Source organism: Ambystoma mexicanum, chromosome 8, assembly GCF_040938575.1.
Source record: "Ambystoma mexicanum isolate Mex_15411 chromosome 8, UKY_AmexF1_1, whole genome shotgun sequence".
Taxonomy (NCBI): domain Eukaryota; kingdom Metazoa; phylum Chordata; class Amphibia; order Caudata; family Ambystomatidae; genus Ambystoma; species Ambystoma mexicanum.
In genome coordinates, this window is record NC_090929.1 from 15,864,356 (window position 1) to 15,883,710 (window position 19,355).

Sequence of the window (19,355 nt, forward strand, 5' to 3'; positions counted from 1 at the left end):
GGCAATAACAGACTCTCCATCCACTCAAAGAAACAGGCCCATATCCAATCCTGCATCTCTGGGGCCTTAAACAACACGGCTGAACTTTACAAAATCTGCAAGGAACTTGTCAATCCAACTGCAGTCTCCACTTCTCCTCTTCCTTCTCAGGCCCTCTGCACGGCCTTGGCACCCACTTCACAACCAAGTCCCAGGATATCCTGTCCTTTCTCTCCTCTACACCCCTCCGTCCCCCCACCTCCATCTAGGCCCTCCCCTACCTCTCCCTTCCTTCCCCCTACTCTCCCCCTTCCCACCCATAGCACCGGATGAGGTCACCAAGACACACTGCTCTATGAAAGTCTCCTCCAAACAGGTGCTTCCCTGCTCCTCTAGAACTATCAAGGACAACATTGCCTTTCTCACTCGCTCCTTGCAGAGTTCTGTAACCATTCTTTGCCACTGGATCCTTCCCTTCACCCCCCTCAAGCACTCCCTTGTGCACCCCCCCAAAAAAAGCCATCTGCGGACCCTTCCTACCCAGATGACTACCTCCACTACCCCTTTCTTGGGCAAATTCCTAGAGAAGTTGGTCATCTGCCAGCTCATCCATCACACTGAATCTGTTGGCTGGCTTCACGACCACCAGTCTGGCTTCAGAGCAGCCAGAGGCACGGACACTGCTCTCCTGAACACCAGTGAAGACCTGCTCTCCAACCTCAATTCCAACGCTCCTTCCGCCCTTAACCTCCTCGATCTGTCCTCTAGCTTTGACACGGTCAATCACCCCATCCTCAGAAATAGGCTGTGTGATGCCCTGGTCATCACAGACCGGGCACTGGACTAGTTAACCTCTTTCCTCTCAAATCGGCCCTCACAAGTCCAACTGGGCCCTTTTCTCTCCTCTACCTCACACTCGACCTGTGGCATCCCTCAGGGCTCTATGTTCTCACTGTGGCTTTTCAACATATACCTTGCCCACTTGCCTCCACTTCCTCCTCTTCCACTCTCATTCCTGACTCTCTGACTGCTATTCAGGCATGGTGTGCTGCCAAAGATCATTGGGACCCCAGTGCCCACTTTCCCGCCTACACTCTGGCTGCCCTCCTTGGGCCCCGTCCCGTCACCCTCGTGTGAGGCTAAAAACTTGGGTGTCATCTTGAAATCCTACCTCTCCTTCTCACCTCATATCGCCGACCTTGCCAAGAAGTCCCACTTTCAGCTTCACCTCCTCAGAGGCATTCTCCCTTTCCTCACCTTCCCCCAAAAACTCAATGTCTCTAGAGCTCTGGTTTTCTCAAGACTTGATTATTGCAACAACCTCTTCCTTAATCTGCCTCTCTCCTCACTCCGCCCTCTTCAACTAATTCAGAATAGGACTGCAAGACTTATTCTTGGCCACAAGACCAGAGACTGATTCTCTCCAGCCCCAAACTCTCTCCACTGGTTCCCGATGGTTGCAAGGATCAAATTCACGACCCTCTGCATCATCCACAAGGCTTTCTGTGGTCTGGGAGCTTGCTACATTCAACACTTTCTCCCTAAATGCTCCCGTGCTAGAGTCCTTCCGTCCTCTAGCTCCAACTCTCGGCAGATCAGACGTTTCTCCAAGCGAGAGTGGGGGGTAGCTCTCTCTGTTCAGCAGGAGCCTCCCTCTGGAACGGCATTCCCGCCCCTCTCTGTCTTGAGCCAGATCTCCTTAAGTTTCAGAAGCTCCTCAAGACCTTCCTTTTCTTCTCCTCCTTCTCTCTCCTCTTCCCCTGCTAGTCTCCTCCTGCCGCTACAACTGGTTGCCTGTGTCCCTTATGAGTCTCTCTGGGGTCAGATCATCCTTCGTCCTGTCTCCCCTTCTCACCCCTTCTCACCTCCACTTCCCCTCGGGCTCCCTTCCCCGATAGCCTTCCGAGGCTGGTCCCCCCGCACTATTACCCTGCCCCTGGCACTAGGCCACGTGGGCACGCCTAGCACTTGCCCAGCCTCCTGAGCCCCCCTCTCTCCAGCACTTCTCCCCTTCTCTATCCCCCTATCCCATCCCTTTCCCTGACCGGGCCCTACCTGTACTTCTTGATACTGCATTTGCACGATCAGAATGTCACAAGGCCTAGTAGAACCGTTATTGTTGTTTTCTCCTGTACCCCCCCCCCATCCACACACTCCCCCTTTGTCTTGTGGCACCTGGAAATACTTTCTACTGTATCAGCACCATTCACGTGTTCAATAAATAAAAGTAAATTAATAAATACACCCCTTGATTAATTCGGTCTATCTGGCCACATACTCACACAGCTCCACGTTCACCTCAACAGTCTTTTGAATGCAGCTATACCCCTCCATATCGTGCAGACTCTGTGCACTCACCTGTTTTACTGACTTCTGGTAGCAGCCGCAGGAACACTGGATGTGCATAGACTGGGAGGGCCTTCCCCAGCTCACGGGCAAACTTCCCCAAGTCACAATTCCCATGGGGGTCAGCGATGGCTGCCATACCTGCTCTCCCCTCTGTGCCTAAAACAAGAGGAAAGGAAAGTCAGCAGTGCTGGGGCGAGAGGGCTCCTCAGCTCTGTAATCATTTGGGCTAGGGCTAGTGGAGTCCTCATCTGGGCTAGGGCTTGCAGAGGCCTCATCTGGGCTAGGGCTTGCAGAGGACTCATCTGGGCTATGGCTTGCAGAGGACTCATCTGGGCTAGGGCTTGCAGAGGCCTCATCTGGGCTAGGGCTTGCAGAGGCCTCATCTGGGCTAGGGCTTGCAGAGGACTCATCTGGGATAGGGCTTGCAGAGGACTCATCTGGGCTAGGACTTGCAGACGACTCATCTGGGCTAGGGCTTGCAGAGGCCTCATCTGGGCTAGGGCCTGCAGAGGACTCATCTGGGCGAGGGCTTGCAGAGGACTCATCTGGGCGAGGGCTTGCAGAGGACTCATCTGGGCGAGGGCTTGCAGAGGACTCATCTAGGCTAGGGCTTGCAGAGGAGTCATCGTGGCTACGGTGAGTCAAAGTCCTATTCTGAGATGTGGGTACTGGGGTCCTCACATGGGCTGTATTAAAAGCAGGGTCCCTAACTGGACCAGGGCTAGTGGTGTCCTCATCTGGGTTAAGGCTAGTGGAGTCCTCATCTGAGCTAGGGCTTGAGGGAATTCTCATCTGGGCTGCAGTGCGTGGAAGTGCTATTCTGCGATGGGGACACAGGGGTCCTCATCTGGGCTGGGGCAGGGAATAGGAATACGCAGGAGGGGTGGCTAACTGGGAACAGGTTTTGGAACGTCCTATTAGTGACATTTATTAGCTTGGCATGGCCTCATTTTGTTTGTTGCTGGACACGGTTTCTCCTGCTAATATGGAAAACATCATGTGTACATGCCCAACAGATCACACTGGACACATGAGAAGATGCACAGTACATGCAATCATGGAGATGGTTCTTGTAAAATATGGGGGGGTGCATATCTTTACAATGTGTGGTGCCTTGGTTCCATTGTGCCACACAGTAAGCAGGGTCCTAATGGTGTGGCAAATGTGTGATGAACAAGTGTGTGCTGACTTGCCACAGGCCCTCCATATCGCTCCTCAACCCCCCGTCGCTCCCCCCGTCCGCCACACTTCCAGTGATGGCCAGCTCCCCATATCTCCTGTCTCACCCCCCCAAACCCTGCTTTCAACGAGGGCTGGCCCACCTCAACCCTGCTCCTGCTGTCCCCCCATGTCAACTTGCCAGCCTTGGAATCTACATGTTTCCAGCCACGCTTGCCAGTGCATTGAGCTCGTATATGGCAGACCAGGTGGATACTCGATAAGCCTTGGAAGACAAGCCATGCAAAGCCCTCGCTGGTGTAATGAAAATGGGAGAGGCATTAATAACCTGTGCTACACCTACACACAGGACGGTTACTCCACAAGACTGTTTGAGCGCAGAGGCCAAGAAGAGCGCAACTTGAAAGCATGAGGTTAACAAGAAAATCAAATGGGAGAGAGATGTGTCTACAGCTAGAGGGAGACCTGAAAGATACACCTACGCATGGCTGCATTGAGGGACAGGCCCTCCCTCTCTCTATGACACCTACGCGTGGCTGCATTGAGGGACAGGCCCTCCCTCTCTCTATGACACCTACGCGTGGCTGCATTGAGGGACAGGCCCTCCCTCTCTCTATGGCACCTATGCGTGGCTGCAATGAGGGACAGGCCCTCCCTCTCTCTATGACACCTACGCGTGGCTGCACTGAGGGACAGGCCCTCCCTCTCTCTATGACACCTACGCGTGGCTGCACTGAGGGACAGGCCCTCCCTCTCTCCATGACACCTACGCGTGGCTGCACTGAGGGACAGGCCCTCCCTCTCTCCATGACACCTACGCGTGGCTGCACTGAGGGACAGGCCCTCCCTCTCTCTATGACACCTACGCGTGGCTGCATTGAGGGACAGGCCCTCCCTCTCTCTATGGAAATATGGTGCATGCTCCCAACTGTTGGTTTATCTGGAGTGGGGGAGTGTTAGCCCAGTGATTATTCGTCAATACATTGTACTTGGTTTGGTGCAGAGAAGGTAACACTTGGTGTCATGAAATTATTTGCTGACCTCCCCAAAGATGGATCTAGTTCTATATGGGGGTGAAAACAAGCCTTCCTACCTATGCCTGCGATTTTCTGGGGGTCCTAATCTGTGCAGAGGTTAATATTGTTTTTTAAATTGGTTGTGTGCGAGGAGCTCTCCAGCTGATCTTGAACACTGCAGTCGTGCATAATCCTGTCTCGATGCCCAATTGCAGTCTTCTCGTTGCTCTTCGTAGAATTTGAAAAGCACTCTTTCCAGTGATTCAAGAGGGCACACGGCCTTTACTGTTTGGGAACTGCAATGTAGTCGATGGACCTTCACAACAGGGTACAACCAAAACATGAGATTAGCAAATGCTTTTTGGGGGATGTAGAGGTATTTGAGCAAAATAAACCTGCATGCCCATTCGTCAAGAACCGCAATCCTTGGTCAGTATGGTCTACTTGGCGTTACCTGATGGTGTCTTGCAGCACTGTGTGCTGCTCTAGTGTGTGCCACTCTAGTGTTTCGGTTTCCAGCTGCCGGTTAGTTTCCACTTCCGGCCTTCACGTTATACAGCCTGCGCCGACTTCTCAATCCTTGCGTCTCAATGCTAAGAAATTCCCTTAGCTCAGCGATCTTCCTTTTTGCTGCTTTCCTGCTGTAGTCCTTCGTTCCTGGACCTACGCTTGCAGCGTCCCCGTGGCTTCTGTTCTGCATCCTTCCCTTTATGTCCTTAATTCCTTCCTTACATGTGTGCTGCCTGGGTCCCCGTCCTTACCTGCCTCCTGTTTCTTCCTTACATGTTCCTCTGTGGTTTCTGCTGCTCTGGTTGGTCGCTCCTCGAAACCTCATTTTACAGTCAGGAGACTGCCCAGACTGTCTTCAAATTGCTCACCCATCTATCCGGAGCACTCCTTCCCCGCGACTTCCTGTCAGACTGGGGGGTACACCAGAACCAACTTACACCCGTGCAGCATCTACTACGGACATCAGGTTTTTTCCCTCAGTTGAAGCTTTTTTTCTCCTGAAACACTTGGCGGGTTTCTCCCAGGGTCATCCTGTCAGTGTTCTGATACGCGTGCAGGGTGGCTTTAGGATAGTCTCGTCTGTACCTTCAAGACTGCAGAACCAAAAGAAAACCCCAAAGACTACGACTTTGCCTCCGTCCCCTCGACCAAAACCAAACGTGAGCTCTCCAGTCTCTAAATCTGACACGATTGTAATAACAATGGCAAAGGCTTTCCAGCGCTCGATAAAGGCCTTTCGAGACATATGTCCACTGGGCTCTGAAAGTCTCTCCCAGCTGTCGTCACTCAAGTTCCAAGCGCCAGCATGTCCAGGTTCTCCTGGTTATGGTCTTTCAGCCTTCTTCAGCTATTCATGGTGAAATAATCCTGTTTTAGATCTCAGCTGATGGGCAGTTTAAGTAGAAAGACTTGGCCATTGGTGTTCGACTAATATAGGAGAAAGCCAAAACCTTTCACCAAACAAAAGATCACCACTTAGGATTCCCAGTATCTTCTCTCAGTTCCTGGCCTCTCCTCTCCCAGGGGTTTCTGTACTTGACACCAGATGGCCAACCATTCTTTCCCATCACCGCCCACCACATCTACATTCCTAAGGGACCCTCAGCTACTCCTTTAATCATTTCTTGCTCACTCCACTAGGCCTCCTTTCCTGTCATACCTCCTTGATGCTTAGCCACACTAATTTTGCCTCCCCTACAAAGGGCACGCCCTATAGACCGGGGGCAACCTCGTCCCTCTCAACAACTCCTGAGCTCTTATTTCTGCCTCCTCCTAAGCTCCCATCTCCTGCACCTTCTGCATTCTTTCCCATGCTTCCACTGGTCTCACCAGTCACCGCCTTCTCTCTTCCTGGCCATCTCTTCCTTCTTTCCTCTCTATCTCCAGTCTCCAACTAATTCCAAACACCCAACCTGGGCTGCTTTTTCCCCCCGGTGTCGACCAATAATTGGTACTCTAAATTGGGCATGTGTTTGAGCTATGTCTGAGTGGTCCTAGGCAGTCGTGATTGGTTATGTGCCTTTCGAAGTACCTAGGCAGTCGGGATTGGTTATGTGCCTTTCGAAGTACGATTGCTACAGGTGTAGTCCATGTGGCGGGACTACGAAGTATACGTTCCATGTTATCAAGTAGATGCTCCACCATCTTGCATAACTTTTCCTGGCATCTGTGCGCCAGGCGAGCAGCACACAGAGGGTGCAACTGTCTCTGAGACAGTCCCTGGGCCCCTTTGCTCAGGACAAATGAGCAAAGGGAAAACCAATCTTACTTCGGCTGACGAAGTGAATGTGCGTGCACTTCCCCTTCTCTATTTTCCTAATCGAGGTGGCGGTATCCGTTGACAATCTATTTATCAATGAGAAAATGGGCCGCATAAACAGACAGCGGTGATCAATACTGCACATACGAATCATCCTGCTGACATGTAGTGATCCACACCCCCTGTCCATGGACGGGTGGGGGCACCAGAGAATCATCTCAATGGTGCCCCAAAGTCCAGGATCATGCAGATTAAAGTGGTATGCACCCTCCTGGTGTCCCCACCAGAGAGGTTAGGCACGCAACTGTCACAAAACACAACCACGATATTAGAAAAACCCCTAATAATATTTATAATTACAGTACTCATAGCTGTCGTAGTACTACTAATAAAAGGATACTACAGGATGAAGTACCACTGGTGGTTGAACCATTGACAGCAGGTGCATCACTCATGAAAATCTTATTAATACTAAGGATGTGGTTACCTGGCACCTCGACTCCATACACCACCACATCTGCCATGTTGAGGATGCGGCTCAGGGTGCCCTCCACCTCTGTGGTGGAAACATTCTCACCCTTCCATCGGAACGTGTCACCAGTGCGGTCACGGAAGTACATGTAACCGTATTCGTCCATAATCAACACATCCCCTGGAGACAAAAAAGAGAGGTATGAGTGCAACTCCACCACAGACAGCAAATACTCCAGCAGCACATCCCCAGGGAAGACGTGAAATTACTGAATGCAGCTCTACCACAGACAGCAAATACTCCAGCAGCACATCCCCAGGGAAGACGTGAAATGACTGAATGCAGCCCAACCACAGAGAGCAAATACTCCAGCAGCACATCCCCAGGGAAGACGTGAAATGACAATGCAGCCCCACCACAGACACTAAATACTCCAGCAGCACATCCCCAGGGAAGATAGATATGCAAAGACTAAAGGCAGCTCTACCTCAGACACCAAAGACTCCAGCAGCACATCCCCAGGGAAGACGTGAAATGACTGAATGCAGCTCTACCACAGACAGCAAAGACTCCAGCAGGACATCCCCAGGGAAAGCGTGAAATTACTGAATGCAGCCCCACCACAGACAGCAAATACTCCAGCAGGACATCCCCAGGGAAGACGTGAAATGACAATGCAGCCCAACCACAGACAGTAAATACTCCAGCAGCACATCCCAGGGAAGACATGAAATGACTGAATGCAGCTCTACCACAGACGCCAAATACTCCAGCAGCAGAACCCAAGGGAAGACGTCAAATGACAATGCAGCTCTACCACAGACAGCAAATACTCCAGCAGCACATCCCCAGGGAAGACGTGAAATGACAATGCAGCCCAACCACAGAAAGTAAATACTCCAGCAGCACATCCCCAGGGAAGACGTGAAATGACTGAATGCAGCTCTACCCCAGACAGCAAATACTCCAGCACCACATCCCCAGGGAAGACGTGAAATGACTGAATGCAGCTCTACCCCAGACAGCAAATACTCCAGCAGCACATCCCCAGGGAAGACGTGAAACGACTGAATGCAGCTCTAGCACAGACAGCAAATACTCCAGCATCACATACCTAGGGAAGACATGAAATGACTGAATGCAGCTCTACCACAGACAGCAAATACTCCAGCAGCACACCCTCAGGGAAAACGTGAATTGATTGAATGCAGCCCAACCACAGACAGCAAAGATTCCAGACCCAATGAGATGTCAGAACAGCAGGGAGAGCGGCGGCACTCAAGACAGGTAAGAAGCTGGGCAGGGGGTGTGTGCGCTGTAGGAACTAGATTTATAATAAAGTGCATCGCCTTGCCCGCCTACGCCCCTCACTGATGTAACATATCCCCAATAAACCCATGTGGAGATAGACGTTCTTGTGCATGCCTGTTCCTACATGACTTCACTTTCTGCAACACCATCCTAACTGTCACCTGTTCTAGGGGTGTCTGCCACTTTTATCCTGTGCCTTGGGCGCTAATCTTTCCATCAAGCATTGGGGGCTGTACTTCTCCATCTGTCTGGGGTGATAGGATAGGTTGTGTGCCAATGTTTTCTACCACCTTTATACTCATGTATGTGCCTCACTCAATAATGCAGTTTGGCCGAGACCCCAGACCTCTGCAGCCCAAAGGTTCAAGTAGCATGCAGGACCCCTGAGTGAGGCATTATGGTAGCTAGACGGCCTCGCATTCCGGCTGCTGATAGCTTTTGTGATTACAATTGCTCACTAAACCCAAACATTGCACAGTGATGGGATGCTGTGTGCGATTCCCTCTCCTCACGGGCGCACACTCTACTTCGGGCTCCACTCTGTGCTCTACTTAGAAGCGTGTGAAGATGATTCATGAGAAGAGCCTCAAGCAGGTGACTGACTTCCAGCATCTGCGCCACTTAGTGTAAAATGTTCCTTAGGTCTATTTTCTTGGGGTTTCTTCCCCCTCCTCTCTATGTCCGACACTATAGTGAACTTCCCGTCTCGTCTCATTTAATACAGGTCTTCTTGATGGATCATACTAGGAGGAAACCCCCTGTCTATCCATTTACAAGGTGCATGGAGGGATACCCAAGGGGCGACAGAGGAGTGTGGGGGTCATATCACATAGCTGGTGGCTTCTACTGGCCCCAGAGATCTCTGTTCCCCTCAATTGTTTCTCTTGAGGTGACTCAGTCACAATGGTCCGTTCTATAGCGAGTTTCCTGCAATGCTAAGACAATAGCCGCTGATCAAGGACATACTTCCTGCCTGAGTCCAATGACTTTGTGCTGGTCCTCTCAGATGATCCTGGCGTTGCGTCGTCTCATGGATACCATGAAACCCTCGTGCCCTAGTGGTTCTCTAGATGCTTCACTGGGGATAGACCCCAAGCTCCCCCTCTTGCCCCAGTAATTCCCTAGCTGCTTTAGTGGGGCAAGCCCCATTTGTGCCCCTCTTGCCATAGGGGTTCTTCTTTATGCTTTTGGCTAGGAATTATCCCCCCTCCCGTGCCACACTTTTGGGTTGGATTTCCCAATCGCAACCTCATTTTTCTGAAGTTGAAAACCTCTTTAGTTGGCTTGTTGCCTTTGCTGATACAATCAGTATCCCACAGCAGTCTACTGTGCCATCCAGGGAGAGCATTCCCTGACAGGGTCAGGGTGTGCTTCCTTTGAGGGACAGCGTGTGTGGTTTTCTGACATAAGTACGGATGAGAATGTTACCTTGTGCTGAAATACTTGCTCTGTAACCCGTTTTGTTGTGTTATAAAATAAGTATGAGTACTCCAATAAAGCTTTATTGCGACTGTGACGAGAATCAATGTTTAAATACTGATTCTCTTTCACTTCATTCAATATCAATGTTTTATCTCCACTGTGAAGAGTATGAGCGTTCCAATAACGATGTTTTGTGTCTTTCCCGGGTCTCCCGTTTTCCCCGTTACCTGCCGTGTTCAGGGATAATGTCACCGGGCTTACTGCTTGGGCAGGACTGTCTCTTCTGTTATCAGTGGTAGGTTCACAGGATTGGGTAGATCAGGTTTTGGACAGAGGACTGGGATTTTGTAAAGACATCCTGATGAACACCGGCTTGTTACTTTCTTTTAAATGAGTTATGGGCACCATCATTGAAGTTGTAGGGATAGGTGATGCATTCTTTCTTTTAATAAACGTTTAAGGTTGACCCATGTCTCTTTGTTCATCTCCTATGTCTATCTCGCCACAGTAGGTATTTGTTTCACTAAACAACATGTGTATGGTGACAAAAACTTGGATGTCATCCTTTCTCCCCTAGGGGGAGCTCCTTCCCATGAGGCCAGGGAGGTGAGGCTGCTACACAATATTCCCCCTGGGGGTGGTACTCAGCGGGTGGATCTCATGGGGAGTGATCCCCCTGTGCGACTAGTGATGAATGTCTGGAAACATATCCGCACCTCCCTCATCCTCCTCCCTCTACAGGGTCCCATAATCCCACACACTTCCATTTACTTCTGTAGTGTAGATGATTTTGCCTGCCTAAAAAGTACTGAGACGAGGAACAGTAAGGACTACCTATGTGAGTCAGATGTGGAAACTGGGACGAAGAAGAGTACATGTAAACCAGTTGAGGATGAGAACATCAAATACTGAGACGAAAAAGAGGCATAGAGTGATCAAGAATACCCCACGGAACCAAGATCAGCATGCTAGTCAATACAGACAATCTGAGACAGTGGAACATAAAAATGTAAGAAGGACTGAAGCGAGGGTCAGTCCCTCCCTGGAGGTTCCACAAGCAAGGCTGCAATTCCGCAACCTGAGAAGGAGAAGTTGCTGATCAGGATGCTGGTAAAGCGGGAACGGCGTCCCAAGCAGCCCAAGTCAAAGGAACCTACCTGTAGGCTGGAGAAGCAGGAGTCTGGTTCTGCAAGAGAAGTGGACCGTGCAGTCAAGAAAGGACCAGACAACTGTGAGGGGCCAAGTACGGCAGAGAAGGAGAAGACCACAGTCGCTAGGGGAAAGCTCGGAGCAGGAACCAACAGCCTGGAAAGACCCAAACCCTTACACACCAAGTCAGAAGGTATGTGGGTTACCGGGAAGGCTGTGGTGAACCCAGGAATGTTGTGGTAATCAAGGGAGATAGCCAGAGGTGAGAAACCTCAAGTAAGGGGCTGGCAGAGAAGTCTCCAAGTGAACAGAACAGTGGGAGAAACCCAGAAAGGAAGTTCCTAACATGGGGCCTGAAAGAAGCCCCCAACATAAGATGGAGAACCCGAAGGGGAAGATCAAAGACACCTTCCTCATCCCAGTTGAGCACGGAAACAGGCTATAAGAATCATAGGGTGAAAACCCACCAAGAACGTAACAGACTCTAAAGGACTAACCACACTTGGCAGGTTAGTAAACCAAGTTGGCAAGAGCCTGAGAAAGGCCGGGGGAAGAGATCCACACCCCCTGGCATGGTGAAATGTAAAAACCTGAAAAAGGCCATGGGAAGGGAGTCATTCCCTCTGATGCTTGTGAACATTGTGAGAAGCCTGAGAAAAGACATGGGAAGTGAGTCATTCCCCCTGATGCTTGTGAACATTGTAAGAAGCCTGAGAAAGGCCATGGGAAGGGAGTCATTCCCCCTGATATTTGTGAACATTGTAAGAAGCCCGAGAAAAGACATGGGAAGGGAGTCATTTCCCCTGATGTTTGTGAACATTGTAACAAGCCTTGGAAAGGCCAGGAGGAGGGAGCCATTCCCTTTGTGAACATTGCAAGAAGCCTGGGAAAGGCCATGGGAAGGGAGTCATTCCCCCTGATGCTTGTGAACATTGTAAGAAGCATGAGAACGGCCAGGGCAAGGGAGTCATTCCCCCTGATGTTTGTGAACATTGTGAGAAGCCTGAGAAAAGCATGAGAAGGAAGTCATTACCCCTGATGTTTGTGAACATTGTGAGAATCCTGAGAAAAACCAGGGGGAGGGAGTTATTCCCCCTGATGTTAGTGAACATTGTAAGAAGCCTTGGAAAGGCAAGGAGGAGGGAGCCATTCCCCCTGATGTTTGTGAACATTGTAAGAAGCATGAGAACGGCCAGGGCAAGGGAGTCATTCCCCCTGATGTTTGTGAACATTGTGAGAAGCCTGAGAAAAGCATGAGAGGGAAGTCATTACCCCTGATGTTTGTGAACATTGTAAGAAGCCTTGGAAAGGCCAGGAGGAGGGAGCCATTCCCCCTGATGTTTGTGAACATTGTAAGAAGCCTTGGAAAGGCCAGGAGGAGGGAGCCATTCCCCCTGATGTTTGGGAACATTGTAAGAAGCCTTGGAAAGGCCAGGAGGAGGGAGCCATTCCCCCTGATGTTTGTGAACATTGTAAGAAGCCTTGGAAAGGCCAGGAGGAGGGAGCCATTCCCCCTGATGTTTGTGAACATTGTGAGAAGCCTGAGAAAAGACATGGGAAGTGAGTCATTCCCCCTGATGCTTGTGAACATTGTAAGAAGCCTGAGAAAGGCCATGGGAAGGGAGCCATTCCCCCCGATGCTTGTGAACATTGTAAGAAGCCTAAGAAAGGCCATGGGAAGGGAGCCATTCCCCCTGATGCTTGTGAACATTGTAAGAAGCCTGAGAAAGGCCATGGGAAGGGAGCCATTCCCCCTGATGTTTGTGAACATTGTAAGAGGCCTTGGAAAGGCCAGGAGGAGGGAGCCATTCCCTCTGATGTTTGTGAACATTGTAAGAAGCCTTGGAAAGGCCAGGAGGAGGGAGCCATTCCCCCTGATGTTTGTGAACATTGTAAGAAGCCTTGGAAAGGCCAGGAGGAGGGAGCCATTCCCCCTGATGTTTGTGAACATTGTAAGAAGCCTTGGAAAGGCCAGGAGGAGGGAGCCATTCCCCCTGATGTTTGTGAACATTGTGAGAAGCCTGAGAAAAGCCATGGGAAGGGAGTCATTGCCCCTGATGTTTGTGAACATTGTAAGAAGCATGGGAATGGCCAGGGCAAGGGAGTCATTCCCCCTGATGTTTGTGAACATTGTGAGAAGCCTGAGAAAAGCATGAGAAGGAAGTCATTACCCCTGATGTTTGTGAACATTGTGAGAATCCTGAGAAAAGCCAGGGGGAGGGAGCTATTCCCCCTGATGTTTGTGAACATTGTAAGAAGTCTGAGAAAGGGGAGTGGGAAGGAGTCATTCCCCCTGATGTTTGTGAACATTGTAAGAAGCATGAGAACGACCAGGGCAAGGGCCTCATTCTCCCTGATGTTTGTGAAGATTGTGAGAAGCATGAGAAAAGCCAGGGGGAGGGAGTTATTCCCCCTGATGTTTGTGAACATTGTAAGAAGTCTGAGAAAGGGGAGAGGGAAAGAGTCATTCCCCCGGATGTTTGTGAACATTGTAAGAAGCCAGAGAAAGGCAAGAGGAGGGTAGTCATTCCCCCTGATGTTTGTGAACATTGTAAGAAGCCTGAGAAAAGACATGGGAAGGGAGTCATTCCCCCTGATGTTTGTGAACATTGTGAGAAGCCTGAGAAAAGACATGGGAAGGGAGTCATTCCCCCTGATGTTTGTGAACATTGTGAGAAGCCTGAGAAAGCCCATGGGAAGAGAGCCATTCCCCCTGATGTTTGTAAACATTGTAAGAAGCCTGAGAAAGGCCATGGGAAGGGAGTCATTCCCCCTGATGTTTGTGAACATTGTAAGAAGCCCGGGAAAGGGCAAGGGAGGGAGTCATTCCCCCTGATGTTTGTGAACATTGTAAGAAGTCTGAGAAATGCCATGGGAAGGGAGTCATTCCCCCTGATGTTTGTGAACATTGTGAGAAGCCTGAGAAAAGACATGGGGAGGAAGTAATTCCCCCTGATGTTTGTGAACATTGTAAGAAGCCTGAGAAAGGCCATGGGAAGGGATTCATTCCCTCTGATGTTCATCAACATTGTAAGAAGCCAGAGAAAGGCCAGAGGAAGGGAGTCATTCCCCTTGATGTTAGTGAACATTGTAAGAAGCCTGAGAAAGGCTGTTGGAAGGGAGTCATTCCCCCTGATGTTCGTGAACATTGTAAGAAGCCTGAGAAAGGCCATGGGAAGGGAGCCATTCCCGCTGATGTTTGTGAACATTGTAAGAAGCATGTGAAAGGCCAGGGGAAGGGGGTCATTCTCCCTGATGTTTGTGAACATTGTGAGAAGCCCGAGAAAAGCCAGGGGGAGGGAGTATTTCCCCCTGATGTTTGTGAACATTGTAAGAAGCCAGAGAAAGGCAAGAGGGGGGTAGTCATCCCCCCTGATGTTTGTGAACATTGTATGAAGCCTGAGAAATGCCATGGGAATGGAGTCTTCCCCCCCTGATGTTTGTGAACATTGTAAGAAGCCTGAGAAAGGCCATGGGAAGGGAGTCATTCCCCCTGATATTTGTGAACATTGTAAGACACCTGAGAAATGCCATGGGAAGGGAGTCATTCCCCCTGATGTTTGTGAACACTGTAAGAAGCCTGAGAAAGGCCATGGGAAGGGAGTCATTCCCCCTGATATTTGTGAACATTGTAAGAAGACTGAGAAAGGCCATGGGAAGGGAGTCATTCTCCCTGATGTTCGTGAACATTGTAAGAATCCTGAGAAAGGCCATGGGAAGGGAGTCATTCCCCCTGATGTTCGTGAACATTGTAAGAAGACTGAAAAAGGCCATGGGAAGGGAGTCATTCTCCCTGATGTTCGTGAACATTGTAAGAAGCCTGAGAAAGGCCAGAGGAAGGGAGTCATTCCCCTTGATGTTAGGGAACATTGTAAGAAGCCTGAGAAAGGCTGTGGGAAGGGAGTCATTCCCCCTGATGTTCGTGAACATTGTAAGAAGCTTGAGAAATCCCATGGAAAGGGAGCCATTCCCCCTGGTGTTTGCGAACATTGTAAGATGACAGAGAAAGGCCATGGGAAGGGAGCCATTCCCCCTGATGTTTGTGAACATTGTAAGAAGGCTGAGAAAGGGCTGGGGAGGGAGTCATTCCCCCTTATGTTTGTCAACATTGTAAGAAGCCTGAGAAAGGCCATGGGAAGGGAGTCATTCCCCCTGATTTTTTTTTAACATTGTAAGAAGCCTGAGAAAGGGCTGGGGAGGGAGTCATTCCCCCTGATGTTTGTGAACATTGTGAGAAGCCTTGGAAAGGCCAGGAGGAGGGAGCCATTCCCCCTGATGTTTGTGAACATTGTAAGAAGCCCTGGAAAGGCCAGGAGGAGGGAGACATTCCCCCTGATGTTTGTGAACATTGTAAGAAGCCTGAGAAAGGCCATGGGAAGGGATTCATTCCCTCTGATGTTCATCAACATTGTAAGAAGCCAGAGAAAGGCCAGAGGAAGGGAGTCATTCCCCTTGATGTTAGTGAACATTGTAAGAAGCCTGAGAAAGGCTGTTGGAAGGGAGTCATTCCCCCTGATGTTCGTGAACATTGTAAGAAGCCTGAGAAAGGCCATGGGAAGGGAGCCATTCCCGCTGATGTTTGTGAACATTGTAAGAAGCATGTGAAAGGCCAGGGGAAGGGGGTCATTCTCCCTGATGTTTGTGAACATTGTGAGAAGCCCGAGAAAAGCCAGGGGGAGGGAGTATTTCCCCCTGATGTTTGTGAACATTGTAAGAAGCCAGAGAAAGGCAAGAGGGGGGTAGTCATCCCCCCTGATGTTTGTGAACATTGTATGAAGCCTGAGAAATGCCATGGGAAGGGAGTCATTCCCCCTGATGTTTGTGAACACTGTAAGAAGCCTGAGAAAGGCCATGGGAAGGGAGTCATTCCCCCTGATATTTGTGAACATTGTAAGACACCTGAGAAATGCCATGGGAAGGGAGTCATTCCCCCTGATGTTTGTGAACACTGTAAGAAGCCTGAGAAAGGCCATGGGAAGGGAGTCATTCCCCCTGATATTTGTGAACATTGTAAGAAGACTGAGAAAGGCCATGGGAAGGGAGTCATTCTCCCTGATGTTCGTGAACATTGTAAGAATCCTGAGAAAGGCCATGGGAAGGGAGTCATTCCCCCTGATGTTCGTGAACATTGTAAGAAGACTGAAAAAGGCCATGGGAAGGGAGTCATTCTCCCTGATGTTCGTGAACATTGTAAGAAGCCTGAGAAAGGCCAGAGGAAGGGAGTCATTCCCCTTGATGTTAGGGAACATTGTAAGAAGCCTGAGAAAGGCTGTGGGAAGGGAGTCATTCCCCCTGATGTTCGTGAACATTGTAAGAAGCTTGAGAAATCCCATGGAAAGGGAGCCATTCCCCATGGTGTTTGCGAACATTGTAAGATGACAGAGAAAGGCCATGGGAAGGGAGCCATTCCCCCTGATGTTTGTGAACATTGTAAGAAGGCTGAGAAAGGGCTGGGGAGGAAGTAATTCCCCCTGATGTTTGTGAACATTGTAAGATGACAGAGAAAGGCCATGGGAAGGGAGCCATTCCCCCTGATGTTTGTGAACATTGTAAGAAGGCTGAGAAAGGGCTGGGGAGGGAGTCATTCCCCCTGATGTTTGTGAACATTGTGAGAAGCCTTGGAAAGGCCAGGAGGAGGGAGCCATTCCCCCTGATGTTTGTGAACATTGTAAGAAGCCCTGGAAAGGCCAGGAGGAGGGAGACATTCCCCCTGATGTTTGTGAACATTGTAAGAAGCCTTGAGAAAGGCCATGGGAAGGGATTCATTCCCTCTGATGTTCATCAACATTGTAAGAAGCCAGAGAAAGGCCAGAGGAAGGGAGTCATTCCCCTTGATGTTAGTGAACATTGTAAGAAGCCTGAGAAAGGCTGTTGGAAGGGAGTCATTCCCCCTGATGTTCGTGAACATTGTAAGAAGCCTGAGAAAGGCCATGGGAAGGGAGCCATTCCCGCTGATGTTTGTGAACATTGTAAGAAGCATGTGAAAGGCCAGGAGGAGGGAGCCATTCCCCCTGATGTTTGTGAACATTGTGAGAAGCCTGAGAAAAGCCATGGGAAGGGTGTCATTCCCCCTGATGTTTGTGAACATTGCAAGAAGCATGAGAACGGCCAGGGCAAGGGAGTCATTCCCCCTGATGTTTGTGAACATTGTGAGAAGCATGAGAAAAGCATGAGAAGGAAGTCATTACCCCTGATGTTTGTGAACATTGTGAGAATCCTGAGAAAAGCCAGGGGGAGGGAGTTATTCCCCCTGATGTTTGTGAACATTGTAAGAAGTCTGAGAAAGGGGAGTGGGAAGGAGTCATTCCCCCTGATGTTTGTGAACATTGTAAGAAGCATGTGAACGGCCAGGGCAAGGGCGTCATTCTCCCTGATGTTTGTGAACATTGTAAGAAGCCAGAGAAAGGCAAGAGGAGGGTAGTCATTCCCCCTGATGTTCGTGAACATTGTAAGAAGCCTTAGAAAAGACATGGGAAGGGAGTCATTCCCCCTGATGTTTGTGAACATTGTGAGAAGCCTGAGAAAAAACATGGGAAGGGAGTCATTCCCCCTGATGTTTGTGAACATTGTGAGAAGCCTGGGAAAGCCCATGGGAAGAGAGCCATTCCCCCTGATGTTTGTGAACATTGTAAGAAGCCTGAGAAAGGCCATGGAAAGGGAGTCATTCCCCCTGATGTTTGTGAACATTGTGAGAAGCCTGAGAAAAGACATGGGAAGGGAGTCATTCCCCCGGATGTTTGTGAACATTGTGAGAAGCCTGAGAAAGCCCTTGGGAAGAGAGCCATTCCCCCTGATGTTTGTGAACATTGTAAGAAGCCCGAGAAAGGCCATGGGAAGGGTGTCATTCCCCCTGATGTTTGTGAACACTGTAAGAAGCCTGAGAAAGGCCATGGGAAGGGAGTCATTCCCCCTCATGTTTGTGAACATTGTAAGAAGCCCGGGAAAGGGCAAGGGAGGGAGTCATTCCCCCTGATGTCTGTGAACATTGTAAGAAGCCTGAGAAAAGACATGGGGAGGAAGTCATTCCCCCTGATGTTTGTGAACATTGTAAGCAGCCTGAGAAAGGCCATGGGAAGGGATTCATTCCCTCTGATGTTCGTCAACATTGTAAGAAGCCAGAGAAAGGCCAGAGGAAGGGAGTCATTCCCCCTGATGTCTGTGAACATTGTAAGAAGCCTGAGAAAAGACATGGGGAGGAAGTCATTCCCCCTGATGTTTGTGAACATTGTAAGCAGCCTCAGAAAGGCCATGGGAAGGGATTCATTCCCTCTGATGTTCGTCAACATTGTAAGAAGCCAGAGAAAGGCCAGAGGAAGGGAGTCATTCCCCTTGATGTTAGTGAACATTGTAAGAAGCCTGAGAAAGGCTGTGGGAAGGGAGTCATTCCCCCTGATGTTCGTGAACATTGTAGGAAGCCTGAGAAAGGCCATGGGAAGGGAGCCATTCCCCCTGATGTTTGTGAACATTGTAAGAAGCATGTGAAAGGCCAGGGGAAGGGGGTCATTCTCCCTGATGTTTGTGAACATTGTGAGAAGCCCGAGAAAAGCCAGGGGGAGGGAGTATTTCCCCCTGATGTTTGTGAACATTGTAAGAAGCCAGAGAAAGGCAAGAGGAGGGTAGTCATTCCCCCTGATGTTTGTGAACATTGTATGAAGCCTGAGAAATGCCATGGGAAGGGAGTCTTTCCCCCCTGATGTTTGTGAACATTGTAAGAAGCCTGAGAAAGGCCATGGGAAGGGAGTCATTCCCACTGATATTTGTGAACATTGTAAGACGCCTGAGAAAGGCTATGGGAAGGGAGCCATTCCCCCTGGTGTTTGCGAACATTGTAAGACGACAGAGAAAGGCTATGGGAAGGGAGCCATTCCCCCTGATGTTTGTGAACATTGTAAGAAGCCTGAGAAAGGGCTGGGGAGGGAGTCATTCCCCCTGATGTTTGTCAACATTGTAAGAAGCCTGAGAAAGGCCATGGGAAGGGAGTCATTCCCCCTGATGTTTGTGAACACTGTAAGAAGCCCGAGAAAGGCCATGGGAAGGGAGTCATTCCCCCTGATATTTGTGAACATTGTAAGAAGACTGAGAAAGGCCATGGGAAGGGAGTCATTCTCCCTGATGTTCGTGAACATTGTAAGAAGCCTGAGAAAGGCCAGAGGAAGGGAGTCATTCCCCCTGATGTTCGTGAACATTGTAAGAAGCTTGAGAAATCCCA

General features: G+C 49.9%; 1 protein-coding gene across 1 annotated transcript in view; it reads right to left on the reverse strand.

The window, feature by feature from the left end:
• The window catches only part of SLC27A4 (solute carrier family 27 member 4), a 297,326-nt gene that overhangs the window by 29,328 nt on the left and 248,643 nt on the right, over positions 1-19,355 (reverse strand). The window contains exons 11-12 of the mRNA XM_069609143.1: positions 7,280-7,444; positions 2,338-2,484 (exon numbers count right to left, since the gene is read on the reverse strand). Coding sequence (XP_069465244.1) covers positions 2,338-2,484; positions 7,280-7,444 — 312 coding nt within the window. The remainder of the gene's footprint in view (positions 1-2,337; positions 2,485-7,279; positions 7,445-19,355) is intronic.